This window comes from Mustela lutreola, chromosome 10, assembly GCF_030435805.1.
Source record: "Mustela lutreola isolate mMusLut2 chromosome 10, mMusLut2.pri, whole genome shotgun sequence".
In the NCBI taxonomy this organism is placed as follows: Eukaryota; Metazoa; Chordata; class Mammalia; order Carnivora; family Mustelidae; genus Mustela; species Mustela lutreola.
The window spans coordinates 104,754,870-104,778,135 of NC_081299.1; the positions used below are offsets into that span (position 1 = coordinate 104,754,870).

The 23,266-nt window shown below is 49.4% G+C and overlaps 2 protein-coding genes across 3 annotated transcripts; both read right to left on the reverse strand.

Annotated features, from left to right (window-relative positions):
- Nucleotides 1-438: 438 nt before the first annotated feature.
- ITGA10 (integrin subunit alpha 10) lies at nt 439-17,233 on the reverse strand. The gene is given in 31 exon segments (XM_059134866.1): nt 439-2,131; nt 2,429-2,542; nt 2,823-2,918; nt 4,235-4,348; nt 4,502-4,582; nt 5,022-5,135; nt 5,280-5,358; nt 5,791-5,880; nt 5,986-6,062; nt 6,220-6,312; nt 6,484-6,625; nt 6,774-6,859; nt 7,059-7,172; nt 7,574-7,716; nt 7,809-7,975; nt 8,565-8,695; nt 9,161-9,364; nt 9,511-9,654; nt 9,875-10,023; nt 10,210-10,354; nt 10,594-10,667; nt 10,799-10,964; nt 11,162-11,312; nt 11,855-12,003; nt 12,180-12,307; nt 13,035-13,149; nt 13,384-13,475; nt 13,660-13,699; nt 13,702-13,769; nt 13,954-14,065; nt 16,257-17,233. Coding segments are annotated over 30 exon segments (3,420 nt in total). The 5' UTR covers nt 14,042-14,065; nt 16,257-17,233; the 3' UTR covers nt 439-2,065.
- A 116-nt stretch (nt 17,234-17,349) lies between these two features.
- Nucleotides 17,350-23,030, reverse strand: PEX11B (peroxisomal biogenesis factor 11 beta). Of its 2 annotated transcripts, none has more exons than XM_059134870.1 (4): nt 22,908-23,030; nt 21,977-22,092; nt 21,388-21,589; nt 17,350-18,551 (listed from the first exon to the last, which is right to left on the reverse strand). In XM_059134870.1, exons 1-4 carry the CDS (start codon nt 22,961-22,963, stop codon nt 18,146-18,148), a joined length of 780 nt encoding a protein of 259 aa, XP_058990853.1. In that variant the 5' UTR covers nt 22,964-23,030; the 3' UTR covers nt 17,350-18,145. The 2 variants fall into 2 exon arrangements, with proteins under 2 accessions (XP_058990853.1, XP_058990852.1); XM_059134869.1 differs by lacking the exon at nt 22,908-23,030 and adding an exon at nt 22,233-22,780.
- Between the last annotated feature and the right edge of the window lie 236 nt (nt 23,031-23,266).

Genomic DNA, 23,266 nt, shown 5'->3' on the forward strand with positions numbered 1-23,266 from the left:
GGCTCGATCCCAGGACCCTCAATCCCAAGACCCTGAGATCATGACCTGAGCTGAAGGCAAAGGCTTTAACCCACTAAGCCACCCAGGTGCTCCTCTGTCTTCATTCTTAACCACTGTACCTCTTACTGCTATGTGAGCCTCAGGGTAGTTATGACTCGCCCAATACCACACAGCTAATAAATGGCAGACCTGGGGTTTCAGTCTAGGCCTATGTGCTTACCAGACCTACACAATTTATAGTCTGTAGTCACTTAACTAGGTGAGGATTGCAGGAGGCTAGAAGACATCTCTGGGGAGAGAATCACAGAAAACATTCCGAATATCTTATAACTTTGCCTTCCAGGAACTCAACTGTATAAGGTCTTGGGCAGTCCAAGAATATTTCTCTCACCATTCCTGAGCAGTCCATATCCTAGGGAACTGAAAAAGAGCCAGACATAATTTGACACTGAACTTTATTTGTTCTGACCATCTGATACGCTGTCCACCCTGCTAGGAAACAGAGACAATGTCCTATGCAGAAGACCAGAGACGTGCCAAGATAAACATTGTGCCCAGATCACAAGAACAGCCCTGAAGAACAATGTGACTGCTGGTCAACTGCCCGGTCAGGTCTCCTCTCCTCTCAGCACAAAACAGGTACAGATTCTTCAAATGGCCATCAGAGCCACAGCTTGGAGAGCAATAACAGACTTTGGTATCCAAAGTCTTGATGACAAAGAAATATACGTTATTCAGTGGAGAATCTAATTATACGTTATTATTAATTATACGTTATTGGTGGAGAATCTAATTCGCTCTACTACTGGTCAGGACCACCTCACCAGGTGACCCAGAGATGGAAATTGGAATTTTCCAGTAAATATCAGGCAAGGGCTGGCAAACTGATTCCACCAGAGAAGCGCTACCAGGAATGACTTCAGTGGCCCCAAAAACATTTTCCTAGGAGCTATTTGGGCCACACAACCAATGATAAGCATATAAGGGCTTGCTCCCCAGAGACCTCCTGTCACCCACTTTGGCTTCTTCATCAATGCAGACCTGACTAAGGTTTATGGGGTGTTTAGAACCCCATGGAGCTGCTGCTTCCCAAAGCCGGTGAAAGGGTTTCCCACCATCAAGAGGAAATCGTCTCCCTTCTCTCTGGTTTCTAGAGTGTGACCCTAAGAAGGGCTCGTGAGTGTGTGAGACCCGAGAGAGAAGAAAACACCCCCGAGGGTATCCAACTCTCTCCCCTGGCCATGACCAAAGCAACGAGACTCTTCTCTGCTATTCCAGCTCTAGCCACCTGGGGGCCGGTGGCTCCGGAGAATCAGGCGCCGTGCCCTGGCTTTGCTCCCAGGGAAGGCCTCGAGTTGGGAAACCCGTGCCCCGAAGGCCTGGGGCAGCTCGGTTTCACAGGCACCTGAGGGCGGGCCAGGGCACCATGAAGTCTCAGGTTTCAGGGGGATGGCAGTTGCCCGTCTAAAGACTTCTCTGTTCCTTGGAATTGTACAGAATGTCTCTTGTGGCTTTTCCTCCTCCCTCCTTTTTTCCTGTTGACTCTCCCCATCCGGCTCTCTGAATCACCAGACTCCACAGGAAAGCAGCAGATGTTGACTTTACTTTTTGAAGCCAACTCAGCTCCCTTCTGCGGAGTGGGGAGCAGACAGGAAGGTGAGAGGCAGGGAATGGAGGAGGATCTGCCCTCACCCTTTCCAAATTTGAGGGAGGATTGTAGGGGGAATCTAAAAGATACCAGGGAACCTGGGCAAAAAACCTGATTCCTGGGGATAAGGAAAAAGGGGCACCCAACCAAGGCCCCAGGGTTGATTGTGGCAGTGGGATCATGAGAAGGGAAGCACAGGGGGAGAGTGTTTCTGCTTTGGGCGCCAGCCCTTGTCTTCTGAGGTAAGGCCTCATCTCTTGCCAGCAGCATCCTCATGACTCAAAAGTCAAGTCAGGCTGCAGGTCTGGGGAGACAGTCTAGAGGCTCTTCTTGTCCAGCTGAGCCCCCAAACCTCGGCTCTCACTCAAGTCTTTTGGAGAAGCTGCCAAGAGGACTTTCTAGGGCTTTATTCTACATTCATTGCTCTAACTTCTCTTCTCTTTTTTCTTCCTCCGGGATTTTCTTTCGGGCAAAGAAGCCAAGCTGTAGAGGAAGAGAGAAGAGTCATCACGTAATGCCCTGCTTGAGGACCTTGCCAAGGGCCCTCAGACATATCTGAAATCTTTACTTTTATTCTGCTCCCAAAAATGAGATTCTAGTTTATTTTATTTGGCTTCGTTTCATTCAGCCAACATTTGTAGAGTATAGTGGAAGAGATCCGGGCAGAACACCCATAGCCTACTTAGCTGGCCAGCACAAATCCAGTTCTCCCTGCCATATTCCAGGAGCCCTCAAATCACAGGCGTCATGTCCCATACTTACCACCAAAGCTGTGCTTACCTTCCAAAGACAGAAGACCAGGAGAGCAAGCAGGAACAGCCCTCCCAGGACACTGCCAATGAGGATCCACAGGGAGATGAGGACAGGGCGCATCTGAATCACCTCCAGCAGGCTCTGTATAGGGAGGAGAGCTGTTTGGTACTGGTATCCTTTCTCCCAGCTAGCCTCACCTCACATACGAGGGTGAAATAGAAGCCTCGAAATAGAAGAATAAAAAGAAAGCAACTGAGGCAGGAATAAAGGGAGTGGGACCCCAGTGTCCTGATTTTTCCCTTCTGACTCCCCAGCTGCTGCCTTATGAGGATATCTCTGTTCTTAAAAAGCCCCCAGGTGCCCTTGCCGCATTCCCACCCTCACTCTTTCCGTGGCTCTCAAACTCAGGATTCTGTCCCACCTCACTCCAACGAGAGGCTTCAGTCAGCTGTAGGACACTGCCCTCCTTAGCTCCCAGCTCAAAGGTGCTGACCACTGTCAGAGACTTGAATTTGGCCTGTGGAAGACATTGAAAATGAGCCATCATAGGTGGTATGGTCTTAGAACCCCAATAGCAAAGATGAGGCTGGTAGGCATCACTTCCAGCATCTTTTAGACGAGAAGAAAAGGCTGGAGATCAATGGAGAAAGAGAGGAAGGGTAATAGAGGGATGAGCCCCTGGCCCTTCATATATGTGTTTGCCCTACCCAGTATTATTTAGCTCCCCTTTCTTTGGCTAACCCCTGCCCTTTCTTCAGGTTGAAGTTTAGAGGTCATCCCCTCTGGGAATTAGGAAGTGTTTCCTTCTAACCTCCATCACCCTGGATTAGGTCATAATATTCTGTTTACGTCTCAGTCATTCACCACCAGATTAGAAGATCCTTGAGGTCAAGAGCTCTGTCTCATAAACATCTGTGTCTCTAGTGCCTAGTGCCTAACACACTCTCAAGTACACACTGGTTTCTCAATAAAGCTTTATTGAAAAAATAAATGAATGAATGAAAAAAGGATACCAAAGAGTGATAGAGAACCAGACTTGGAGAAGGATGGTGTCTCAGACTTAACTTTCCCATAAAATATGCCTACATCCCAGGGATCTTGTGCTATTCACAGTAAATCACCCCTCATAGCTGTTATGGCTGTTATAATTAATAGCTGTTATAATTAAGATGTCATTTCCCTACTCAGAAACTCACACTGACTCCTGACTGCCTATCACATTGAGTTGAATTTCATCTCCCTAGCTTTGGAGAACTTTCATAACCTAGATCCATTTCAGCTCTACAATCTTGCCTCCCAGTACCCTCCAATACTTATCATGCACATAATATCAACTATCCGTTCATTCATTTAAGAGACATGTATTGGGCCATTATAATGAGTTAGGCATGGTGCTAAGTGTTGGGGATATTCTCCTCAGTGTCTGCCTAATACAGGTCCTTTTACATAGTAGGCTAGATTACTAATAACAAAATATTTTTTATTTTAAAAATTTATAAACAAAAAAATAATTAATTAATTGGCTAAATTTTGGTATCCTATAAATGTTGGTTATTGATATAACACCAAGGGATGATAAACAGAGGACAATATAGGGACAAAAACTAGTTTTAATGAATCCATCTCATTATTCATTTATTCTTTACGACCCCATGAAGTAGGTATTATCTTCCCCACTCTAGAGATGGAGAGAAAGAATCAGAGATTAAATAACTTGCTCAAGGTCCAACAGCTCATGAGAGATAAAGGTGAAACTTGAACATGAGTCTTTTCCAAAGACTAGGCTGAAGTTCCAGGTAGGAGCGGAAGAGAAGAATGGAAGAAAAGATTTACCCTCCGGAAAAATTCATTGTGAACCAGCCTCAGTAGTCCAACAGAGACCTCAGTCCCCTTTGCCAGTCGCCCAAGATGGCACCTCACGACTTGACAGTGAGTGTTCGTCCCATTCTGCCGGAAGAGAGAGCCAGATAAAGATCTTGGAGTTGAAAAATCACCTACTCCCCACTCCGAGTTCTATCCCCTGTCTCAAGTCTCTGAAGTCTACCACTCCCCGCTGCATTCCCACTCTGGACATCTTCTTCACCTTCTTGTGACTCATACCAGTCTGCTTGTGTGCTGAAACTCCTCTGGGTGCACAGGGGGCCTTGGGGGCTTGGTCAGGTTCTGTACCGTGCAGCTTGCCTACAGGGAGATGCAATTGGAGTGACCCTCTTTTTTTTTTTTTCTTTTTTAAAGACTTTATTTATTTATTTGACAGAGAGAGACAGCGAGAGAGGGAACACAAGCAGGGGGAGTGGGAGAGGGAGAAGCAAGTTTCCTGCTGAGCAGGGAGCTGCACATGGGGCTCGATCCCAGGATCCCAGGATCATGACCCAAGCTGAAGGCAGACGCTTAACGACTGAGCCACCCAGGTGCTCCCTGAGTGACCCTCTTGATGGTGAGAGGCCAGCCACTCTGGCTGAGCAGGAGCACACTCCCCACGTATACTCCCCACCTATGCCACATGTGTTCAAGAAAGTTCTCCCAGGGTGAGGAGTCCTGAGAGCAGTGACCCAGCAGATAGAGGGAAATTGACCAGATTGAGGTGGTAGGGCTCCAAACACCCTTAGCCCAGACTTACATTGTTTGTGATGACTTGAGACAATGACAGGAAGTAATTGCCCCCATGGGCTACAGCTGGAAGGAGGGCTGAGATGACCAGGCCACTGACCACATAGCAGCCAAGGTTCTGAACCTATGAGGAGGGTTGGAAATGGGAAGAAGCGGGAGACAGAAGCTCCTTCTGCATCTGTTCCCCTTTCCCCTAGGTGCCACTGGAAAATGAAAAGAGACTCCTCCCCCTCCCCCTGCTCATGCCAAGGTCCCTCCAGCTTCTCACCCTAAGAGTGGTTTTGAATTCGGGACCCACGGGGAGGGTCCCGTATGGGTGAACCTCATAGCGGTGCAGAGTGGACTCACTGCGTGGACACCAAGTCAGAAGAACACGGTCACAGCCATGACACAGACACAGGGGCACATGATCAGCCCACAGACAGGGATTCAGGGAAGGCAGAGCCAGCACATGGATAAAGAGATGGTGGTACATAAAGAAGATAGAAGTGGGACATGACATGGACTTGGCACAAACTTGATGGCCACATCCCATATCCCTCACCCCACCTGCAATCCCCAGGGCCTAGAGCAAAGCCCTAAACCTAGGATGTATAGGTATAACTATACCTAGGAAAGTAAGTTGCTTAAAAGTTTCAACTGGAGTGGGATTGAGGGCAAAAAGATGGAGCAGCCCCAAGGGTTTGGGGGAAACACCAAAACACATGGAAGGAAAGGAAGGAAACTTAGAGTATGAGTCTGGGGTCAGAAAGGAGTGCTAGCAGGGAGATGAGCCATACCTGGAGAATAGAAGGTGGGGTTCATATTGAACGTGGGCTGAGGTCCGGGCTATGTTATCTTGAAGGGTCCCATTTCTCTCCAGGCTATTGCTGTAGGGTTAGAGGGAGAGGCTCACGTCCTAGCCCCCTCATATACCCTTTCCCCCCACAAGCCCCAATAGGAGAGGCCTGGGAGGAAGTTCCCTTTGTTCTCACCTGGTGGCAGTCAGCTTCACAAGCACCTGGCTCAGGAGGGAAGAGCAGCTAAACTCAAACTCCAGCAGGAAGGTCACCTGGGGTCATATGGGGTCATGGTCTCTTCCTCTTCATGAGGCCAGCAGGGCACCAGCAGCTCTTGTGTAGCCCTTCCCTAAATTCCCAGGCCCTGCAGATTCCAGCCCCTGCTGTCTCAGAGCTGCTCTCTCTTTCAGGTTCTGGGTCCCCACTCACCTTGGCTCCAGTCCGAAAGACAGGGTGCCCCACACTGCAGAGCCGGATATGGGGAGAAGGGGTGGTGCATTCCACCTTCACTGGGCTGTCCCTCTGAGAGCAGAGGAGAGGGAGTGGGGCCAGAGCTGAGGCTGCAGGGGCTCTCCTGCTGGCAGCCTTCAAACACTGAGCCTTTCTCTGGAGCCCTTCACAGCCCAGGTCAATACCCCAATCTCCTTTCTCCTCCAGCCCTGACTCCTCCCAAACCTCCTCTGCCCCAGGCACCTGAGGCATGAAACTGGCCAGGTGGAGGTTTCTAGAGAAGCTGAGACTCAGGCTAGTGTTGTAGGCATTTTCCTTCCTGTTCTCCAGGGTTGCTGACACCAACACTTTCTGCCGACCCCCTCGAACCACGAATGGGTCCTTCCTAGGATAAGGGAGAGCCCAGGAGTTGAAAAAGCTGTGAAAAGCATCACTTCTGCTTTCCTGGGCAAGAAACAACCCTCTTGCTCCCTTCAAGTTCCTTCCGGTCTGTCTCAGGTCACCTTGGTTGGGCTAGCTCATGTCTGTCTCACCTGGAGCCTTTGATGTCCATATTAGCCCGAAGCACCAGGTCTGTGACACATTCATTGTCAGCGCCACAGTCCTTCGAGAAGGGGACCTAAAGGGGAAAGAAGGGGGTGAGGACTGAGAGGAAGGTAAGTAGAAAGGAATGGAATTGGAGCAAAGTGAAAAGAGAAGAGCGGAGGCTCAGGTCAAATTTTGCCGTGCTATCAGGTGTCCACCCTCCATGTCTCTAGAATTCACTGAGAGGGGCAGTGTTGGGACCCAGGGGCTGGGCGGGGCTTGGCACCACTGACCAGCTTTCTTATGGAGGTGGGTGAGCCCTCATCTAGCACAGGCCCCGGCTTCGTGGTGTTGTCCAATGCAAAGGTCACAGTCAAGGCCAGTGGCCGGAGGTAATCAGAGGTATCCTGAGGAAAACCAGAGTAGAGGATCATGGGGAGCCAGGTTTAGGTGTACAGCCCTGGCCCCTGGCACAATGCGATGACTGAGCACCTTCTGTATGCTGGGTACTGTCCTAAGGTATCAATCCCATTACACCAGATTCTAACACAACTCCCTTGATGTAGTTATTATTAGTATCTCCTCCTCTGAGGCCAGGAAGCTGAGGTGTGCAGGCTGTGTGACTTGCCAGAGTTCACTCACAGGCAGTAGATGGCGGAGCTAGGCTTCAAACCCAGATCAGGCTGACCTTCCTCGCTTTCCTGCCTCGGCCTTGGCTTTTGGGCCCGTCCAGCAGGAATTCCTCCTCCAGTCAGCCTTCCCCTGGCTCCCAGGCCCTGTGGCTAACAGAGCATTACCCGCTCCTCACCAGCACGTGGAAGCGCAGCTGCTCACAAGTGACATTTCCCACACTGAGCCGGAGCCGCCGCGGGGACAGCCTCTGGCCAGAGCCGTCAAACACGGCACGTGCCCCCGCCGTCCACTCATCCAGGGATGCTGTAAAGCGCAGATCTGGATGGGACAGGTAGGAGCGAGGGTAAAGAGGGGTCCAGGGACCGAGGCAGGCTGGGTTGAGAGGTGCTTAGGATGCTCAGGTCACTCACAGAATCGGCGATCCCAGCGGCCGGGAGTGCGTGAGGTCACTTGGAAACAAAGGGCTGCAGATAGGCAGGCTGCCTCCTGGCCTCGCCGGCTGCAGTCCCTCTGAACCACACTGATGGCTGGTGGGGTCACCTCCAGGGAGGGGGCCAGGTGGACAATGGGCCGGGAGCTGGGAGCAGGGTGGGGAAGAAAGGCTAGCCAAGAGGAAAGCCCTTTGAAAAAGGCAGTCCCCTGTATTGGTCTCCCAAAGGTCAAGGATAAGAACGAGGGGCTGGATGTACACGTGTCACCCTCCCCAGAACCTTCGGGCAGAAAGAGAATAGCTGACGTTGAAGAAATGCTTGCATGCTTAGCTGTATGCTAAGCACCACATCAAGATCTTTACCCCACTGGGGCACTGAATCCTCAGAACAAGCCTATGAGGTAGGCACTGTGATTGTTCCCATTTTCAGAACTAGGAAATGGAGGAACAGAGCAAATTGGTCAAGAAATCCAAATCTAGGGTGCCTGGGTGGTTCTGTGGGGTGGGTTAAGTGTCTACTTTCAGATCAGGTCATCATCCCAGCAGGGAGCCTGCTCCTCCCTCTCCCTTTGCCCCTCCCCCAGCTTGTGCTCTCCCTTGCTCACTCTCTCTGGCAAATAAAGGAAATCTTAAAAAAAAAAAAAAAAAAAAGGAAAGGAAAGAAATCCAAATCTCAGTCTGTGACTCCCAAGCCCTTGCTTTTCACAGCTTATAGTCCTGAGCTGGGACAGCTCACCTGAGCAGGACAGCTGCCCCCTGCGCCCCCACAGCCACATCTACCAGGTCATCTCCATCCAGATCCAGCCGGCCGTCCACACTCCGGCCAAAGTAGCTGAGGGCCTGTGGCATGGAGATGGCAGCAATCCTCTGAGAGGAAGAAAGGAGAAACTGAGCAGGGACACTCACGCCTGGGGACCCAGGCCACACACCTGGCACACAATAAGGAATAAGAAAATAAGAAGTGGGGGATGCCTGGGTGGCTCAGTTGGTTAAGCATCTGGCGTTGGCTCCAGTCATGGCCCCAAAGTCCTGGCATAGAGCCCTGCATTGGGCTCCCTTCTTAGTGGAGAATCTGCTTCTTCCTCTGCCTCTCCCCCTCAAATAAATAAAATCTTAAAAGGAGAGAAAGAGAGAATAAGAAGGAATAAGAGAAAAGAGCCTGTGTCCAGGACTCTCTAGTACAGCAAACTGTATCCTACCCGACTACTGATAAAAAAAAAAAAATACTTGTCCATTTTGGGTTGCAAGGTCAGGGAAACATCAATGAACGAGGAGCACACCCCCTACTCCTTCCTTCCACCCACTTCCCTGCTTTATCCAGACACTCCTGACCTGGGTGGGCCGGGGCCTAAGCCCACTCTGGGTGCCATGATACAGGTACAGTGCTCCACGATGCCCATCCTCCAGGGGCGCCCCCACAGCCACATCAGCAAAACCATCTTGGTTCAGATCAGGAAGGGCACCCATGGCAAAGCCAAACCGAGCATCCTGGGGGGGGTCTGGCTGAAGCATTCCCTGGAGTGTCAGCAAGGACTGCTGGTGGAGGGAGAAGACAGAAGATGCTGACCGGGCCTGGTAGTCCCAGCCTCTCAGCCAGCCTGTGAATGGAAGAAACTTCCCTCCCTTCTCCCCTTCACGCCCCCCTCTGCAGACAAATTCAAGGGGGACCCAGCAAGTCTCACCTGACCCACCAGATACACATAAACACGTCCTGTTTCCTTGTTCTGGGGTCCCAGGAACATGGGGGCACCCACAAGTAAGACATCGGTTGTTCCATCCCCATCCGTATCCAATGGGCAGAGCTCACTGCCAAAGTAGGAGCCAATCTGGGGAGCGGTGGGGAGTGGTGACCCCAGAGAAAAGACAAGGTGATTGTGGACAATTGAGAGGTATCTGCCAACCTGCCCTTCTCATCCTCACACCCCTGACAGCCTCTGCCAACCAGAATTCAACAGACTTTTCAGGCTCTTAGCCCTTCCCTTTCCTCCCCCACAGCCTGAAGGTCCCTCAGGATCCAAGGGTCCCACCCTCCCTTGGATGCCCTACCTGCTCCCCCTGGAGGCTCTGGGCAACCCTCACAGCCCCATCTTTCTTAAGCTGGAAGGCGATGACCTTTCCTCTATGTCTAAACCGAGGAGCCCCTGAGAGAAAGAGGCGGCGTCCACCCCGCAAAAGCATGGAGGAAACAGAGTAACCTAGAAGTGGGCAGGGAATCAGGGGTGAAAGAGTAAAAAGATGGGGTCAGAGTAGGAGGGTTCCCTAAAGGCACAGGAGGAGGTCCCAAGGAAATTAGCAGATCAGTGAGACACTGCTCTCATACCCCCCACTGGCAAAACATTTCCTCCTCACCCCCTCATCACCTGCAACCCTCCGCTACTCACCCAAGTAGGCTGCGTGGTTTTGCAAAGCAGGAGGGAACTCATCTTCCAGGGCTGTCCGTGGGGGGAAAAGGCGGTGACCATCTTCAAGCCATAACACAGAGCCCCCCCAGTCATAGGCCCCCACCATTCCAAAGAGAATCCCATCCTGTTGGGCAGAAACAGATGGAGACATTTGAAAAGACAACAGGAAATGAGGAGTAAAAACCCCAGGAGTGAGAAGTCACTAAGAGTATGCTGGGATCTGTTGGAAAGGCACAGAAGGGTCAGCATGGACACTGGTTAAAGGAGAAATCTAGAAGAGCCCTGGGGTGAAGTTGCCTGCGTCTCAGGTTGGGAGGAGTCACATGTTGAGAGGTGCCACAGCAGGGTTAGAGTCTGTCCAACCTTCAGCCGATGAGTAGAGAAACCAATCTGAGACATTTCCAGGCCAAAAGAGCTTTCATTTTCTCCATGGGACCCTTGAGCATGAGAAAACATCAAGGCAGTATCAGGGAAGACATCTCCTCTGACTTACTGAACTCACCACAGAACCCCACCTACACCCAGCCTGCCCCCTCCCTGTCCCTCATTTCTCCAGGGTAGTCATTACCCTCAAGGCCAAAAATCCGGTCTCCCAGTGCATCTACAATGTCAGTCAGTGCAGCTTCATCGGTGACATTGAAGAAGAATCTCTCATCTGGGTCACTGGCGATCGTCCTGATTTCCCGCAGGAAAGAGGTGGGGTCTCGCTGCCTCCGGAGGTAGTGGCCAAGGACCTGGGGACAGGAGATCCAGGTGGGGTTAGTTAGCTATGCGGAGGGAGATGTCAGAGCTGGCCCCAGAACGCAGTCAAAGTGAAGGAAGGGAAAGATGGCTGATCTTTGGGAAGTGCTTACTGCCCATCTTCTTCAAGTTCCCAGTCCTCAGTGTCACCACACCCCTCCATCCCACCAGGTCCAGAGGACATTCTCACCGCGATCCCATAGCGGGTCACTCTTCTAGCCTCACAGGCCTTCAGTGCTGTAGGAAGCTCCTCCCCATCATGCGATTCTCCATCGGTGACAACCACCAGCAGCCGGGCAGCCTCTGGTCGGCCCCCACGGGATGGACTGAATCCTTCTGTGCTGAGAAGAGAGAGAAAGTAGTGAGGTGTGATCACGTGTATGCAAACACACACACACACACACACACACACACACACATACACACTGTCAGCAGTTCACTGAAGTCCAGCATCTTGCCTTTTAGTCCATCTCCCTGACAGTGTCTGGCACGGGGACTGGCATAGAGTAAAAACTAAAACGTTTGAGTGACATAGAACATATAGAGTGGCATATTCTCCACGCAAATAAGTACAAAATCCATTTACTCGAAGGTTCATTCAGCAACAATTCCATTGGAGAGAGGACACACTCAGAGAGTATGAATCATGTTTGGCAAGCGGGCTAGGACATGAGTGGTGGAGAACCCAAAGGCCAAGGTCAAAGTGAGAGTGCAGGGATAGGGAGAGTTCCGGCTACAGTGATAAATAAATGAGAAACATGGAAAGACACAAACATAGACACTTTGAAGAATGTGATGAGATGTGCTGTACTCCAGACCCTCCCCTAACCCTTCCAGGCCCTCCTCACTCTGGCCTCCCAGGCTCCCCTTCCCAGTCCCTCACCAGGCCACCAGGATTGCTTGGGCAGTCTTTGTTTCTCGTCCCTCTCGTCGACTCAGGTTCCTCGCTGCCCTCACCACTTCTTCCTTGGTTCGGAAATCTCCCAGGGACCACTCATGCACAGGGCTCTCCCCATACTGTACAAGTCCCACCTGAAAACAATGTGTGCCCTCACATAGAATGCATATGCTGAAGGAGAAGACAGTATGTGAGGGCAGGGAGAGGGGCGTTTGGATACTCCCAAAGACACTGCCTACATTCACCTCCACTCCTCCCCCATCCCTGCCATCTCTCCCACTACAAGGCCATCCATATTGCTGTCTCTTACCTGTATCTGCTCTGGGTCAATAAACAGTCTCCCTACCAGTCTTCGCAGGAAAGTCTGAACTTCAGACCAGGGGTAGATGCTGTTGGAGCCATCCAAGACGATGACAACATCCATGTAGGTGGGACAGCCTAGGAGGAGGAGGTTGCTGATGAGGACCAGAGTAGAAGGATATTGGGCATGGGGACAACAAGGGAAGAGGTCACAGGAGTGTACATTCCATTCAAACACGTTTTAGGCACTTCTGAGCATGCAAGGAAGGTAGTGTGCTAGGCCCTGGGTCAATGTAGAAATGAGTAAAAGAGGAGACAGGCATGCATACAATTTACAAGAAGAAGAAAGAGAAGAAGTAGAAGAGGGAGAAGACGAGGAAGAAGAAGGAGAAGAAAGGAGGAGTAGGAGGAATTAAGGGCTAGGTAAAAACAGGGCACCACCAATGCTGTAGGACAACAGAGAGTCAGTTCTGATGGTAGGGAGTCAAAGGAGGTGGCAACAGAAGACGTTGAAGGAGAAGAGAATATAAGAAAAGGCATTTGCATGGAGAACACTTTAAACAAAAGGACGGGAGGTATAAAATAGATAACAAGGGGAGAATGGGGAGGGAAATGCCATGGCCAAGGCGCAGTGCATGCAAGGATATGGTGAGAGTTGAGTTTTTGAAGTTGGTTAGATCTGTTCTTGGAGTCTTGATGCCCTGGCAAAGAGTCTGAATTCTAATCTGTTAGGAAACATGGAACCTTAGGAAACAATGAGGAAAGCTACGCAGGCCCCCTGTCCAGCATCACACTCTGTCGCCCCGGCTTTTCCCACCCTGCACCCGGTTCTGGGACTGAGTCCTCAGGCCTTTCTTCTGCTTACGTTGTGCGGTGGGTGCCAGGCTTCCCTGGGGCCGGAATGAAGCATCTACACGGGCACATATCCCAGAACTGAAGACAGAGGAGCCACAAGCACGGGACCAGAGAGGGGCACAAGCCTGGGGGGTGGGGGAGGAGTATTACCCCCAGGGCTTGGGAGCACACTCTCAGCACTGCCCCTAGGAACCAGGAGGCACTGGAACTATCCCCTGGGATTCCCCTCCTTGCTTTCCATGGTTTTAAACTTCTTGACCTTGACCCTCCACATGGATCAGATTCCCTTACCATGCTGCTCTTTTCTCTGCCAAAATCCTTCAGAGACCCCCCCCACCACCACCCTTCCCTTAGCTCACCATGAATCCCCCATCATTGTCTGTCTCTAGTAAAGACATTCCCAGGTGCATATTCATAGCAGGATGAGATGAATTTCCCAGCGGATAGTCACCTGGTTGAATGGGGATAGAAGAGAATGAGATCATGGGTCCCCTATGAGGTTCTTGATTTGGAAAGAGGATGAGATCAGGATCAAGTCAAAGACAAGGGAGTGTGTAGGATAGGGGGTGAACATGAGGTGGCTACTAGCCTATCAGGTTAGGGGTTAGGAGGGGAAGAGTGAGGCATCTTCTTACCCAAGTGGCCTTTGGCACATGGAGCACTGTGGGAACCTCCTACAGGGCAGCGATAAACATCACCCCTTCTGTCACCTGAAGGCCCATCCCAGGGGGCACCCACCAGCATCCTGGAGGAGGACATGAGTATAAGTATTTTGTGAACATGACCTTTGAGACAGGCCGAAGGGAAAACGCATAAGGGTAGCAAGCCAATTCCAAAAGACCAGAGTCATTTAGATTCCCATCTGCCTTGCCTTCCCTTTAAGAGCTCTACCACAGTCCAATCCCACGGCCCTCTGGTTTCCTCCTCACCATCGACGTCCACCCCCGACATGTTGTAAGACGCTATATCCGAATTCAGCCTCAGGTGGCCCTGGGAATAGGCGTGGGCGATGCACATCCAGATTAAAGGGGGAGCACAGACCTGGGGCACAGGGTCATAAGGATAAGAGGATGTGGTCAGAGAGGCTAATAAATACTGGGAGAGGTACAACCAGAGGAAGCACAGAGGGAACATTTTGATCTAGTCTATCTCCCTGTTTCTTACTCAGATACTCAGAGCTCCAAGCAAGGATGATCTCCTTCCTGTGTTTGGGTCCAGATGTCTAACCTGTGGCCCTCTGCCATGCTGATGCACAGCTGTATTTCCATTCCCATCCCTGAAATCTCATTCACAGACCTGTCTGGAAGGGTCAGGTTCCTCTTTTCCACATCATTCCTCCTACACATCCTCCCCCAGAAGCTGCAAGAGTCAAAGAAGGAGAGGGCCTTTCTGCAGCCCAGAACTACTGTTCCTTCCAGATTCTCCCCAAACTCGGGAACTCAGGGAGGACAAGAGGAGGCTAGTGAGTACTGCTGGTCTCTCCTCTTTCTGTCTCTTCAGGACTCCCAGTGTCATTTTCACACTCTTGATCTCTTTCTCCATTGTCTAGTTCCTTGCATGATTCCAGCCCTGAAAACCTGACTGGTCATTAACTGGGTGGGGCCACTCTCCTGCCCACACACATGGTTTGCCAACCATCCTTACCAAGGGTCCCATCACCCCTAAGTTTCCCATAGCCCGCTTCTTTTTGAGCTCATCCACCCTCCCAACTGCCCCCTGCTTACCTGCCTTTCTTCCTTAACTTTTAGCCCACCCTAAAGACATCCTGTACTCTTGTCCTGGCTGATTCTCTCCCCATCCCCACTCACGCCAATCCCTTTAAAATCAGAGCTGGGGGACGCCTGGGTGACTCAGTGGGTTAAGCTGCTGCCTTCAGCTCGGGTCATGATCTCAAGGTCCTGGGATCGAGTCCCGCATCGGGCTCTCTGCTCGGCGGGGAGCCTGCTTCCCCCTCTCTCTCTGTCTGCCTCTCTGCCTGCTTGTGATCTCTCTGTCAAATAAATAAAATCTTAAAATAAAATAAAATAAAATCAGAGCTGGTATGGGGTACCTGGCTGACTCAGTCAGTACAGCATGCTATCCTTGACCTCAGGGTTATGAATTCAAGTCCCATGTTGGGCACAGAATTTACTTAAAAATAAAATTTAAAAAAATTTTCTTAAAGATTTTATTTATTTGACAGAGAGAGAGAGATCATAAATAGGCAGAGAGGCAGGCAGAGAGAGAGAGGGGAGGAAGCAGGCTCCCTGCGAAGCAGAGAGCCCGATGCAGGGCTCCATCCCAGGACCCTGAGATCATGACCTGAGACAAAGGCAGAGGCTTTAACCCACTGAGCCACCCAGGCGTCCCAAAAATAAAATAAAATTTTTAAAAATGTAAAGAAGGTTGCCTGGCTGGCTCAGTGGGTTAAGCGTCTGCCTCTGGTTCAGGTCATGATCTTGGGGTCCTGGGATCGAGCCCTGCACCAGGCTCTCTGCTCAGCGAGGAGTCTGCTTCTCCCCCTGTCTCTGCCTGCCTCTCTGCCTGTGATCTCTGTTTCAAATAAATAAATAAAATCTTTAAAAAAAATGTAAAAAAATCAAAGCTGGTATTTTAGGAAACAAAGATTATAGGGCACTGATGAGGAAAAATTCCAAGCCTCTGGTCCCTCCCATGGTTCTTCCCTGCCCTGCTCTCTCCTTTCAAGCAACTAGCTCTCAGGCCACCCCCACCACCCATGGCTATAAGCTCTGTCTCAAACCACATTCCTCTTTAGAAAGGTGTTTTCTATGTGAGTCTTTTTGCATCCAGGAAACTGGCAGGGCTGTATGACTAGCAACCGTAGCTCATTGGTTAGATAAAAACTGAGTTTTCACCAGAGTTAGTTATGCCTCGGGCTCCAGAGACCACCAAGGGTAGAAGGAAGTTGGGAGGAGAATAGGAATCAGACTAGCCACGTGGAAGGTCACATCATACTTCCTTTTGGTCCACTCACTCCTCCAGAGCTTAGGATAAAGATTTTAGATAATGGGACACAAATCTAACCCAAGTACCTGCCAGTCTCATTCCCGAAGCACTCATATGTGCAGGCATAAGAATGAAACCTTACACAAACACACAAACATGCACACACACATACATAATCAAGTGTTGACTTGTCACCTAACTCCAAAGATTTTAACCTTGAAGTTCCCAATGCCAAACCACCCATACACCTTCCTTCCCCACCAGGAACCAAGTTAACCTTCCTCACCTGTCAGGAACATCACTGGCAAGAGCAGGTGAGGGATGAGGGCAAGTTCCATGCCTGCCTGTTCTCTGCCCGCGTGAAGTCCTCTGTGCCTCTGTCCCTCTCCTTTTCTGTTTTCTTTACTTTCCCTCCCATCCTGCCCCCTCCCACTGGCAGCTAAAAATAAAATGGGAGGAGTGATGGTGGGAACTCCCGGGAGCCCCAGACCAAGGAAAGGACTGAGCGATCTTCCTAATTTCTCTGCTCTGATGCTGCCCCCTGGAGGCATCATCTCACTATCCAAAGAGCACAAGTCTTGACTTCGCAGTTTCTTTCTCTTCCTTTTTTTCTATCCTTTGTTGTCTGTTGCTGGGCAGTTAATGCTTTCCTCAGGTTTGGAATAGACAGTTGGCGTGGGGGACAGAGACTTTTTACTTCTTAACCTTATTTATCTCACCCTGGGATATGGGAAATGATAGAGCTGGCGACAGTGCTATCATTTCCCCTCCCATCCAAGGGAGTCCCAACATGTGAACACAGCCAGCCCACAAACCAAACCTTGCCAGTCTCACTTCACTTAGTTCTGTCTGTGACTCAGACTCTGAGGCCTTGTGGCATTATAGCTTTTGGAGGGACTAGAAATTATGAACTGGTATGGGGTGGGGATTGTGGGACCAGTATAGTTACTTTAATATTAGACCCCATATTCTTTTTTTTTTTTTTTTTTTTTTAACAGAGAGATCACAAGTAGGCAGAGAGGCAGGCAGAGAGAGAGGAGGAAGCAGGTTCCCCGCTGAGCAGAGAGCCCGATGTGGGACTCGATCCCAGGACCCTGAGATCATGACCTGAGCTGAAGGCAGAGGCTTAACCCAATGAGCCACCCAGGTGCCCCTAGACCCCATATTCTTAAGTAGGCTATAAACTTCTAAAGTTGGGACCATGGAGCTTCTTAGCTCTTTGTATCTCTACCTCTTCAGTATTATGCCCTACATAGTGTAGGTGTTCAAAAAAAGTCTCTCGGTGATGATATTAGTGGCTAATCCCACGGAACACCCATACCACAGTAACAGGAATTAGAGACCTCAGATGACCAGAACACACAGGACCAGACCAGACATTGATGAGCAAACTGATCTTTAATATGCTGACCTGGAAGGCTTGCTCTCCATTGTGGGCATGGCCACAGCTATTTACACAGAATCACTGTACAGTATTTACAGCAAGACGCTAGACATAGCATCCTTCTGGATAGGTGAAGAAAGGGTGACAAGAGGCTAGGGAACAAAGCCCTGAAATAAAAGTGTAAGCAGAAATCTGCAGGTATGAGTAGAGGGAAGGGCCAAGTCATGAGGGAGGCTGGTGAGGTAGACATGAAGGAGGAAGTATCAAACAGTCTCTAGTGCATGAGGGGAGAATCCATTGGGAAATAAAGTCTCTAGAATTATGATTTGGTGGCATTTGAAGGGGGTAAAATCTGCCATAAGCAGCCTTTGTGAGGAAAAAGAAGGCGGTTAGAACCTTACAGACCTTCTACCTCCCCTACCAAAAAAAAGTAATTCTGCTGATCAAATTCCTGGGACAGCAAACTGAGAAAGTGGAAAAAAAAATGCAGAGACAGAATCTTAAATAGACGTAAGAAACACAAAGTAAAAAGGGTCAAGAAAGACATAGACATTGCAATGAAGGAGGAAAAAGCAAAAGCTCCGGAATATCTGAACATTAGAATTATCCCATTGACTTCACAAGTTACCTTTCTTCACCTCACCTTCCCCAAAGCTCCTCCCTCTACCCCCAAAATCTTGGGCATTTTAACTTTAACAAAGGAGTAGAATTAGAATGAGGCTGGTACACTGGGGATGATCTTAGACTCTGTCTTACCAATTCAGATCCCCTCCTCATCCTGTACCAGAATATCAGGGCTTGAGTCGTAGCCAAGGGCAGATCAGAGTAAGAATAGACAGGATGGAGGACACAAGGCCACAAAGCCCCACAATCCCAGGGCCACAGCGCCAGAGGCCTAGTTTGTCCAGTGGAATGAAAAGATCACAGGCATTTCTGACCACATCCAGCAGAAGTGGGGGATGACCTCGAAGGACCCGAGCCAAGAGCAGGACTCGGAGCTGAAGCTTGACAGCCAGCTGAGGCAAGCCTCCTCCCGGAGTTCCTGGACTCCCAGGTCCTGCAGTTTCAATTCCTCCTGGGACTCCTCCTCCAGAACCCTTCAGTCGCCGGCTACAAGCTGAAGACTCTTGCTCCATTAGTAGGCGAATCTCATAAGCATCACGGCTCAAATTCATGATGAGGGAAAACAGATAGTACCTGAGATAAACAGGCTAGAAGAGTCAGTAAGGGCACATAAAACCACTTGGCATATCAAACAGAGGCTTAAACATTTTCCCCCCACAGTACAGAGTAAGTACAGAGGAATTATGCATGAGAACACCAGCAGAAAGTGCTACTGTCCACTACCCCAGCTTTCTGTAACTAATCTGTGTTTACATATACCTTAAGATCCTGGCTTAAAGTCAGAAGCATAATCAAATCTTCCAAGAAAACCCTTAAATTTCAATCGTCCACTTGGCAACCCATTAGCCACACACACATTCAACCTGAACTATAATAATGCAAATGTTTTCAGAGAACAAGCTTCAGCTGTTTCAGAGACCCAGACACATTACAGATCTTTTAAATCCCATCATTTTGTTAAAACAAACAAACAAAAACAAAAAGCGAGGCCCAAAATGTTAAGCAACTTGCTAAATGTGTTAGATTTATCAATTCCTTAAAAACAGTCTATGTTTGGGGCTCCTGGTTGGCTCAGTCAGTAAAGTTACTCTTCATCTTGGGGTTGTGAGTTTGAGCCCCATGTTGGGTGTAAAGATTACCTAAAAAACAAACAAACAGGGACACATGGATGGCTCAGTTGGTTAAACTTTTGCCCTTGGGTCACCTGGGTGGTTCAGTGGGTTAAGCCTCTGCCTTCAGCTCAGGTCATGATCTCAGGGTCCTCAAATGGAGCCCCGCATCAGGCTCTCTGCTCAATGGGGAGCCTGCTTCTCACTCTCTCTCTGCCTGCCTCTCTGCCTACTTGTGATCTCTGTCAAATAAATAAACTATTAAAAAAAAAAAAAGTTTGCCCTTGGCTCAGGACATGACCCCAGTGTCCTGGGATGGAGTTCCCCCTCCCCCCCAGCCCCCACCACCTTGCTCAGCAGGGAGCCTGCTTCTCCTTCTCCCTCTACCTGCCACTCCTCCTGCTTGCGTGCTCTATGACAAATAAATAAGTAAATCTTAAACAAACAAACAAACAGGGACACCTGGGTGGCTCAGTCAATTAAGTGTCCAACTCTTAGTCTCAGCTTAGGTCTTGATCTAGGTTCAGGCCCTACATTGTGCTCTGCACTGGGCATGGAGCCTTCTTAAAAAACAAGCAAAAGAACCAATGAACAGTTTATGGTTTGTTTTTTTTAAGATTTCATTTATTTATTTTAGAGAGAGAGCATGAGTGAGCAGGGGCAGCAGGAGAGGGAGAAAGAATCTGAAGCAGACTCCCATTGAGCACAGAGCCCAAGGTGGGGAGTGAAGGGGGCTCATGAGATCCCACGACCAACCGAACAACCATGAGATCGTGACCTGACCAGAAGCCAAGAGTCCGATGCTCAAATGACTGAGCCACCCAAGCACTCCAATAGTCCATGTTTTTTTAAATCCACTCTGTCAATAGTGGTCTGTACTCAATATAATTGTCCTACCTCCAAAACACATCCTGAATCCAATCACATCTCCCACTCACAACTCACAAGCACAGTCTCAGCCACAAGCACCTCTTGCTCAAACTACCACTTTAGTCATGTAACTTGTTTCTCCATGGCCACTCTTGCCCATCCCCCAACAATCTAATTTCACATAATAAATCACAGCATTACCTCCCCTTCTTAAAACTCTCCATGGCTTCCTTCCTATCCCATTTTATTTTTATTTTATTTTATTTCATTTATTTTATTTTTTTAAAGATTTTATTTATTTGACAGGTCACAAGTAGGCAGAGAGGCAGGCAGAGAGAAGAAGGGAAGCAGGCTCCCCACTGAGCAGAGACCGGGATGCGGGGCTCGATCCCAGGTCTCTGGGATCATGACCTGAGCCAATGGCAGAGGCTTAACCCACTGAGCCACCCAGGCACCCCCCATCCCATTTTAAATGAAATCTAGGGGCACATGGGAGGCACCTTAGTCTAAGCCAATATCATCTCTTGACCATATTAGGGCATCTCCTCCTTTTCTGCCCCACTGCAATTCATTTTCCACTACAGCAAGAGATCTTCTTTAAACACAATTTGAATCACGTCACATCCCTGTTCAGAACGCATTGCACTTAGAATAAAATTTAAACAAAACTAAACCAAAAAATCCTACCATTGCCAAAGAGGCCTGGCATGAATGAACTGGTCCCCTCCACATCTCCAGTTCAAACTTGTCCTTCACTCAGCACTCTCCATCATGCTGGCTTTCTTTCTATTTCTCTAATTTGACAAAATCTTTCTTGGTTTGAAGCCTTAGAATGGGATATCTTCTGTCTGAGAAGTTCTTCTCTGCTACTGTTTGCTTTGACCAACTTGTATTCACACCTCAAGTCTGAACTAAAACATTACTTCTCAAAGAGTTCTTCCCTGGCTTTTCAATCCAAATCAGCTCCCTTTGTTATATATCTCATAACACCTGAACATTTCCAAAAATAATTGGTTTGGTAGTTGTCTTAATATGACTCCCCCACTAGACTAGAATTTTAGTGAGAATGGGAACCATATCGGACTCTCTGCTTTATTCTCTAGCCCATTGTAAGCACTTCCTAAATATTTTTAGAATTAAAGAACAAGCAGGCAGTGAGAGGCATAACCTGTGGTATAGATAGAAGCAGATTTAAAGCCATATAATAACTTATCTTGCCCAATCTTAGTCATTCATCATGGAAGAGCATCTGTCTTCCATCTGTCTCCATTCACTACTCTCTGATAGTTTAAAATCTAAATAAAGATTGGAAGCCAAGTGATTAAGATGTGTATGTTCTGGAAAGACCCTGAAAGATCATTTGCTCATAAAAGGCAAGTTATGCAGTATGGAAAATACAAAAGTTCTTGTAGGATAAAAGGATATCAAACCTGAATGAACGCTGGGCCCACTTCTCCTGATCCACACGAGGGGCTAGTCCAGATTTTCCAGCCCACAGGACATTGTCACAGGCGAAGTACAAGGCTCGATTGAGGTGACTAACAGTGATGCAGAATCTCAGGACAACATCTGATAAGTGCACAGCTCGTTTGGCTGACTCAAGAGCATCCGCTGAGTTACCCAGGCGTAGAACTTGTGGAGATTAGTAAGGAGAAGCAAGGATTTGGAAGTAGAGACAGAGAGTGAGACACAGAGAAAGAGAAAGCAAGAAGGTGAAAGTCAAGAAGTGATAATTACAATTTTTTTTTAAAAAAGAGAAACAGTTCAAAAAAAATTTTCTTCAAATTTTAATTTGTGTTTCAGTTTGGTTTTCTCCAACTTGCCCCATTCTCTTCCATCCTTCACTAGTCTCTTACCCCTGCTCTCTTATCTCAACCAAGAGGCATGCAGAGGATAAGTGCAGACCTAAATAAGGGGTAAGAACTGGCAGAGAAGGTCAAGAACAGGAAGGAAGGGCTAAGGGAGAAGCTGAGGATGGAGTTAGTGTTGGAGTAATAAAACAAAAGCATGGTTACTTACGCTTTCTTCCTAGGCTCAGGTGACCCTCCAGTTGTCGAATTTGCTTCTGTAACTCTGGACTGGCCCCATGTTTCTGAAGTGCATGGCCAACAAGGGAGCAGGCATACTGGGCGGCCCTGGAGAAGAGGCCAGGCAAGGTAAGGTGGAGACATCCCTAACCTACCTCTCAAAAATGTCTTCCAAAAGGAAAGTACTGACTTCCCCTTTTCCCCGTTTGCGAACATTCCCTTTCCTCCTCTTTATGCCCATTTCTTACCGTTTCTCCTTCAGGCCAGGGGAAGGGAAAGGCGTAAGGATAAAAAGGGGCCTAGAAAAGGAGTTGGGGGCATTACTTGGAGTTGAGAAAATAAGAGATTTGACAATGATGAAGTCTGAAGTCTGAAGTGGACTGTGAAGGCACCAGGGGGGTCGCCCCATCATAAGCACACCAGTGTGAGTATATACCTGACATATAAGGGAGTGGGGGGACAGGTGGAGAGATTATTTTTCAGAGTAGGTTGACTAGGAGGTTTCAGCCCTCTAGCTGAATCGAAACCGGAAGACAAGGAGGAGGCAGAGGAGTTCCCGGATGACAACAGGGTGAGGGGACAAGGGAACTTAGAGCCACTCAGCCCTGGGGGGCAGAGTCCGGCTATTCGCCGCGGGGCGAATGCTCCTCACGCCACCACCGCCCAGTGGGTTAAGTGTAGGGTCTTATGTGGACATGGCCACCCTGAGCGGCCTCCCCGCTGGCCCACTCGTGCCTCAGTTTCCCCATCTTTCTGGTGAGCAAAAACGAATCATCTCCTCACGGCCCGCTCAAATCTGCGCCTGGCGGTCCGTCCGGGCCCCCGTAGCCCGAGCTGACCCTTTTTGACCCCCGTAGTATGAACGGACCTCGCTTCACGAGGATCCTCCTCTGTCCCCACCCCCATTCCTATTCCGGCCGCACCTACATAGCCGCTCCCGGGCCTGGCTCTGAGCACTGAAGCGAACCCAGGCGTCCATGACAGCGGCAGCCCCGGCTCCGCAGCCCCTCTCCCGCCCCACTTCCCGCCCCTAGTCACGCCTCCTGGACAATCAACGGTGTCTCGCGAGGGACAAACATCGCCAGAAAAGAAAGCGAAGGGGACCGACCTCGGAATCTAGAACAAGAAGCGTGTGTCTCTGGACCAATATCGGCGTGTTTTTTTGGTGTGTCTCCGTCAGAGCATACCCTTATCGGATGGCCACTATTTCCTGAGCACGCCTCCGGCGGTACATTCGTCTTTAAATATTCAGGACCGGGGAGGGGCTTGCAGTAGGGGCGGG

Bases quoted from the DNA above. Each gene is read 5' to 3' on its own strand.
- PEX11B (XM_059134869.1), bottom strand. From the start codon at position 22,396: ATGATGGGGCGACCCCCCTGGTGCCTTCACAGTCCACTTCAGACTTCA. The intron at 22,093-22,232 runs GTAAGAAATGGG...CCTCTTCTCCAG, and splicing joins CCTGGCCTGAAGGAGAAACG to GGCCGCCCAGTATGCCTGCT. The intron at 21,590-21,976 runs GTAAGTAACCAT...AATCTCCACAAG, and splicing joins CCTGAGCCTAGGAAGAAAGC to TTCTACGCCTGGGTAACTCA.